The sequence below is a fragment of the Rhinoderma darwinii genome, chromosome 1 (assembly GCF_050947455.1).
Source record: "Rhinoderma darwinii isolate aRhiDar2 chromosome 1, aRhiDar2.hap1, whole genome shotgun sequence".
NCBI classification, from domain to species: Eukaryota; Metazoa; Chordata; class Amphibia; order Anura; family Rhinodermatidae; genus Rhinoderma; species Rhinoderma darwinii.
Window position 1 is genome coordinate 434,392,985 of NC_134687.1, and position 7,421 is coordinate 434,400,405.

The 7,421-nt window shown below is 36.9% G+C and overlaps 1 protein-coding gene across 1 annotated transcript in view; it reads left to right on the plus strand.

The window, feature by feature from the left end:
• SEZ6L (seizure related 6 homolog like) overlaps window positions 1-7,141 on the plus strand; it is a 546,424-nt gene extending 539,283 nt beyond the window's left edge. The window contains exon 18 of the mRNA XM_075830799.1: window positions 1,585-7,141. Coding sequence (XP_075686914.1) covers window positions 1,585-1,614 — 30 coding nt within the window. The 3' untranslated portion in view covers window positions 1,615-7,141. The remainder of the gene's footprint in view (window positions 1-1,584) is intronic.
• The last annotated feature ends 280 nt before the right edge of the window (window positions 7,142-7,421 follow it).

The following is a 7,421-nucleotide window of genomic DNA, read 5'->3' on the forward strand; positions in this document are numbered from 1 at the left end:
CAGCTGTCAAACGACGACGCGTAAATAACAGGTCGTCTGCACAGTACGTCGGCAAACCCATTCAAATGAATGGGCAGATGTTTGCCGACGTATTTGAGACGTATTTCCAGACGTAAAACGAGGCAAAATACGCCTCGTATACGTCTGAAATTTGGCCGTGTGAACATACCCTAAGGTGCAGATTTTCCCTGCGGAATGACATGCGGTTTTGATGCAGATTTTGTGCACCAAATTCCTCAATGTGTGCATTACAGAATTTGCTAGGGATTTAAAGCAAATTAACCCTTTACATTGTAAAGGGTGAAATACGTTACAATTCTGCAACATTAGGGTATGTTCACACGGCTTATTATCGGCCGTTTTTCTGGCCGTAAACGTCCGAAACATCAGAAGCAGAATGCCTCCAAACATCTGCCCATTGATTTCAATGAGAAAAACGGCGTTGTGTTCCGACGGGCCGTTTTTTTTACGCAGCCATTTTTCCCTTGAAAACAGCTCCGTATTTTCAGACTGTTTTTGCTAAGCGTGTGAACATATCCTAATAGGCATGCAGCTGATTTAACCCCTTCCCTCAGCCATTTTTGGAATTTAACTTTTGTTTTTTCCTCTCCACCTTCCAAAAGCTATAATTTTTTTTATTTTTTGGCTTGTTTTTTGCGGTTCAAGTTGTAGTTTTTCATGGCACTATTTATTGTACCGCATAATGTACTGGGAAGCTGAAAAATAAATATTTGTGGGGTGAAATGCTGCACGTGCATGAGGTTTTGACAAACCCCATTCACATGAGTTAGGGCTTATTCATGTAATAGGGAGGGCTGCACAAACCCTGTCTCATGTAAAATAATTTTTCTAACTCGATAAGTAAATAAGCCCCTGAACAGTCAATGGGGTGTTTCTAACTAACTAAAAGGCAAGGGGGCGTGATGTCTCCGGTCTGATACTGTCCAATCAGCTGCAGACAGTGTCAGGGCGGTTAGCGCTGTGTTCTCTCCCACAAGAACACACACAGACTTGGGGGTTGTGCTGCAGATAGCGTGGCCGCGCACACATCGACGGATGTAAGTAGATCTCCTCCTCGTCTCCTTCTTCTCCTCATCTCTGCTTCTCCTCCTCGTCTCTTCTCGTTCTGTGGCGGCGGGAGTGGTGACATCGATGTGCGAGCGAACGGTGGTGTGTGCATGCGTGAGAAAAAATCTGCTAATTTTACGTGAGGCAGGGTTTGTGAAGCCTTTCCTATAACATGCTACACTCAACTGCACGTTTAGGGAGGTGAAAGGTTCTCTTTAAATCAATTTGAATCAATCTTGGAGATTATATGCAAATAGGCTTCTTTCAAAAGCAAGAAGAAATTTACAGAAATTGTAGTCACATGACCAGACTACAATTGTACTTCAGAACTGGACTTTACAGTTTGACTTTAATATTTGATGACATAAATGCTGCTACCACTGCACCCGTTATAACTATGCCCCTGATTTATGAGGGTATCGTACTGATTTGCTTATTTTATTAGATCTGTCTTTGTAACCGGTTCTCCTTAAAATGCACCAGTATCTATTCAATATGCTTGTTCTTTTGTTTCAGGAAACGAGAGAATATGAAGTTTCAATATAGAAGTCGAGGTTTCATATGAAAATAATCGCCGGACTCCTTCATTCAAGATGTCAGTTCTGCAACATGATAGAACTTCTCAGTGCTTAATCCAGAGACTATGTGGAGTTGAAATGAACCTTTTAGTATATTAGTTGTAATTCCTTTTGAGTCTTTCTTGAAGATTTCCATCTCTGTATTTATAACATTTACATTTAGGAGACTAGATGTGTTTTAGGAAACACTGTTATGTTGCAGGATACAAAAAAAAAACTTACATCATAAAAAGGACTGTTTATGCTCCGGGGATTAATCTAACATAAATATAGCGAAACTGCAGTGGTAATAAAGTCATAATCCCCAGCTTTTCAGGATTTTAATCCTAACTTAATATGTGCTATAGAACTAACTGGCAACAGATAGTAGCAAAAGTTAATGACTCCTGTCACATTTTATGCACTTTATAGTATTGCACATGAAAGCAAGATTGGAATGTGTTGGAGACATATATGGAGAAATTTTTCAACCTTTTTTGGGAAAATTTATAAAGAATCCCAAAACAGAGTGTGTACATTGACATGACCCAGGACAAGCAGCTTAAACATTGCTGACCCCTATAAATTAAAATTGTATTGTGTGTCATGCATCTATCACTAATGATCTGCATCCAAACTGAAGTATACCATTGTTCTAATACCCCCAAGTGTTTTATTTTTTCCAGACACTTCTTCTAAAAGTTATGGAACAAGGGATCAGAAAATCTGTCCTTCTTGATAGTCCATTCTTCTGTCTATTTTTTTTAAATTATTATTATTATTATTATTATTCTGGTATCTGTTTTTTTAGATTTTAGATGTGAAGATGCTTACCTGTATTGAACAAAATGAAAATTAGTAACACAAGGAAAATTGCCAATCCGAGAATTCATAATAATATCGACTATACTAGTGGTAGTAGCCCAGATCACATAACAGCAAGGCCTGGATCTTCCTAAACCAACTTAGTGGTGACATATGACCTCAAGGGGATATAAAGTAACCTTGAGGTGAAGGCATCACATAGGCATGGTGAGATGTAATGCAATTATGTGCAGCACCAATATTGCAGTATTTGAAAAATTAATTTATGGTAAATGTGGGAAAATACACAAAAATGAATTTGAAGGACCTATGGCTGTAAGGCCAGTTTTACACAGGGCATTTTGGTGTAGCTTTTTATGAATTTCTTTTGCTTAATCCAGAAGAAGATCCTAAAGACAGGAAAGTATGGAGGAAAGACTTATCTTACTACTCCTTTTTTAGAATTCACTCCTGGCTTTGGCTAAAAAGTAGCTGCACTGTGTGAACAAGACCTAATGCTGTTTACAGACTGTGGTGACTTAATTATTTCAAGGATATAGATATATAATTTAATAACCAGTCATAAGAAATATAAATATATAAATTATAAAATTTAACAGGCAGTGCAATAAGGGAGCAGAATAGAAAATGCAATATATATATATATCCATTTACTAACATTGTGCTTACAGAATATATCCTGGAACCTATACAGTATATCATTTCAACACATTGTGCCCTAATAACAGCCCAGAGCATATGGTATAATATGAATATAATATAAAATGGTTAAATTCTCGACATTCTCATCAAGTAATCATGGATCAAGTCTTTTCAATAAGAATAGGCAATAAAGATTAGCTAACCATTGATCTCTATGTTTACTATTAAACAATATATAGCAAATTAGGTTGAAAAGAAAGACACATGTCCATCAAGATAAATCTTTCCCAGAACAATAATACATAATTATTGCTGAATTATTTCTAACCCTCAATGCCATTTGTCAGTATATAAGCATCTAGGATTATTTTTTTTATGTGGTTATTGTATCCTACCTCTTGGGGTAGTGCATTCCATAGTTTAACTACTCTAACTGTAAAGAACCCTTTTCTATATGTATGTCTGAATTGCCTTTCCTCCACATGTAAAGAATGTCCCCAGGTCCTCTGTTCTTGGGGGGGGGGGGGGAGTGAAAGTTCTTTGTATTCAAACCGCCAGCCAGCTCCATGGGTGGTGAACTGCACAGATGCTTGAAAACAAAGGGGTGGAGTAACACATTTAATGTCCAAAAGAGAGAAAAATCCAGCAGCTCCATGCATTTAACATTTTGTTCTATTACTCCAAAAATACAAAAGCAAAAGACATCTTTCAAATTCAGATAACAGTAGCTACAGCTACTGTTGTCTGTATTTGAAGCATGCCTTTTGGGTAGTTCTTTGTATTGGCCACACACATATTTATACATGTTAATAAGATCACCTCTAAAGTGTCGTATTTCCAAGCTGAACAAGCCCAATTTTTCTAGCCTTTCATTGTAAGAGAAAACTTCCATCTAATTGAATAATCTAGTCACCCACCTTTGAACCCTCTCCAAATCTCCTATATCCTTTTTACAATGTGGAGTCTAAAGCAGAATGTGATATTCGAGATGTGTTTTTACAAGGGATTTATTGAGGGGATAATATTACATTGGGATCACAGGTTTTTATCTTTCTTTTTATACACCCTAAAGTCTTATTTGCTTTTGCAGCTGCTGCTTGACATTGTGTACTTCTGCTCCGCTTATTTGTAACCAGAATACCTAGGTCCTTCTTTTGTTCTGTGATTACCAATATTATTTTATTTAATGTATATGCAGTAATACTGTTACTGTGTCCTAGGTACATCACTTTACATGTATTAACATTAAAATTCATCTGCCACCTTATTGCCCAGGCTGGCAGTTTATCAAGGTCTTTCTATAAAAATGTACAATCAAACAGTATTTTAAGTTTCCTTTAAAGTTCTTTATCATTAGCAAAAAACACTCTGACATCTTACTATGCATCCCATCCGCAAGGTCATTAATAAAGAGATTTAAACTAATTGGGCCTAACTGATATTTGTGGAACCCCACTGCTTATGTTAGTCCAAACACTTGGTTAATGTACTAGGCTTAGCCCCAATCTTTCCAAAATCATATACAGTCTGATAGATAGCAATTTCTAACAGCAGAAGGAAAATATTCCCCTATGTTAACTCACCCAGTAAGGGGGTTTACTGAGAATGGTTATCATACAACCAGGCTTGAACTAAATCATAATTACCAATTTTTTTTAAATTCCTAATCTGTGATTTTCTAGAATTACAATAAACTCTTGGCTAAATAAGAGAATTACATCAGTTTGAAATCATTTTATATATTCTGTCGTGGCATTACCATGAAACTGTTGCCATGAGCTTCACCTGCAGCTGAAGTATTGTGTGAGTAGGAACCTTAGGACAGTGTCAGGAAAGCATTTAAGTACCTTGGTGCACTAAATATGTAGGAAGCATTGCTTACCATGGTAGATGCCAGGTAAAGAACATATCCATTCCATCACTTCAATACTGTTACTTGAATCCATCTTGATACAATTTAAGTGAAGCTCCATCTTGCATTCACTTGCAAAAGTGAAACACTGTATTATGCCTAGTGCGAGGCCTAAGCCCCATTGCACACAACCGTAGATTTCATCTGTAATTACAGACCCATTCATTTCTATTGCCCACGGACACCTTCCCGTATATTTACTGGAAAGGTGTCCGTGCCATAAAAAGGCCCCGCAAAAGATAGGACATGTCCTATTTTTTTGCTTTTTACGTGTCGTGTGTATGGGGCCTAACAGAGCAGAGCATGACACCTGCACTATGCATAAGATAGTATTTCACTTTTGCATGGTATTCCTTTGTGTGTTATATAAAGGAATTGCTTTCCTTACAATAGGGGAGCACTTCAGGTAACAGAACTGCAGAACACAGGTGCCATTTATGGCAGTGCGTCTTCTGTGAATGGAGAGAACATAGAGGCTATTATCATGTGCTAACGGCATAGCCACAACTTCTTTGCTCACTTCATAATCACAAACATTTTGTGAACAGCACTAACTCTGTAACCTGTATAACTCCTTCCCCCAAGAGGAGAAATTCCTGCATGGAGGAGCTTCACACCTTTATGTAATGAAATAATATCAAGGGGAGAGAAAAGACATGGACCGCACATCCACTGTATACAATGATCAATGAACGAGAGGTTCTTTGTAACATTTTGATCAAATTGTATGCAAGCCCACTTGCCACTTCACGGCGACCTCTGCAGGAGCGACGCTGCGGTGGCGGTAGCCGCCATGCGGTGCTGCAACCGTTAGAGTAGGGACCCACTTTCAGAGGTCGCCGTGAAGTGGCAAGTGGGCTTGCATACAATTTGATCAAAATGTTACAAAGAACCTCTCGTTCATATTTATATATTTTGCCTAGCCGCAATTGATCATTGTATACAGTGGATGTGCGGTCCATGTCTTTTCTCTCCCCTTTGACTTTATGTAATGAAGAACAAGTTTCCCAACAATTTTAGGGCATGGAGGTCAAATATGTAATCTAATTCTCAACTACCAAATGTCTTATTAAAGTCCTACAAATATATTGTACAGCCGGGGCCTGTAATTTGTCATTATTTAGGCTATTACATGCTAAATGACAAGTCCAATGTGAAATATGGCCACTTACATGGGGTATTAAATAAGATGATTGAACATAAATTGTTGCAATTGACTACCGAGGTTTACTGTTCCTAACCAACCCCTGGACAATCAGAAACTAAAAACTAGTAAACCTCTTTATCAAAAATATCTATCAATTTGTAACTATTTTTCATGAAAGTTAATCTTATATTAACACGTTTATTTGCTATAGATTACTATATAAACATCAACTCTGTATAAAATACATTGCATAATAAGCGCTACATTGACTCTCAATTGGCAACCATTCACAATGGAATTTAGTAAAGGACACACTGATATCACTACTGTACAGTAAAGCAAGTTTTTTCCATGCTGTTGATAACTATATAGACATTTTTTTGTATATCTTTAATTTTAGCTTTGCTTTTTTGTATACAACTTTTGTTTTGTTTGTTTATATAACTGGATTAAGAAAGAAAAAAGTAAGAAAAAGACTGAGATGTAACTACAAAGATTTTTCCAGCATCAAAACCCAATTCATTACAGCCATTGTTTTGGAAGTTCTGCTAAAGTCCTATATCAATGCCGTGTGTAATCCCAGGACCATTTCAGTGATGGTGATTGTGCTACTGTCAACCTGACCCTTCTCTACCGAGCCGTGTTTTGTGGGAAGAAGACCTTTTAGATGTCTTTTTTATGCTGTATTTTTATTGATATGGTGCGGAATATGGAAAAAGGGGCTTCTGTAAGGATAGAGAAATGACTACTAATCCCTGCATGGAAAAATCTACTGCCCATGAATGAGACTGGAAAGGACTACTAACTCTTATTGGATGGCATTGTGTTTACTTTGTCAGATATTTTATTTTTCCCTTTTTAATGTCTCCTATTTTAGCCATTTGGAAACTACAGCAAATATTTTAATAGTTTACGTTTGTTTTGAAAAATAACAAAATGCATTGTACTTATACCTGGAATATTTAAAATTTAATAAAAAAGATGAATGTGTATTTGTATGGTTGAAAAAGTGGGACAAATATGGTATATGACATTTTCTCCTTTACAAACTAGACCATTAGGAAAAAATAACCATTTCTGAATGATCTACGTTTCTCGGAGTGCCATCTCTTCAGTCAACAACAACTCTATATGGAATTATTCTTAAAGGATTCTCCATAGTAACATTACAGTTTGTTGAGATCAATTATATATGCAGGGCTGTATCAAGAACTCTTGCAGTGCTTATGCCCTCATTATTCAGTTTCGCCACTCTCTTCTATGTGACTAA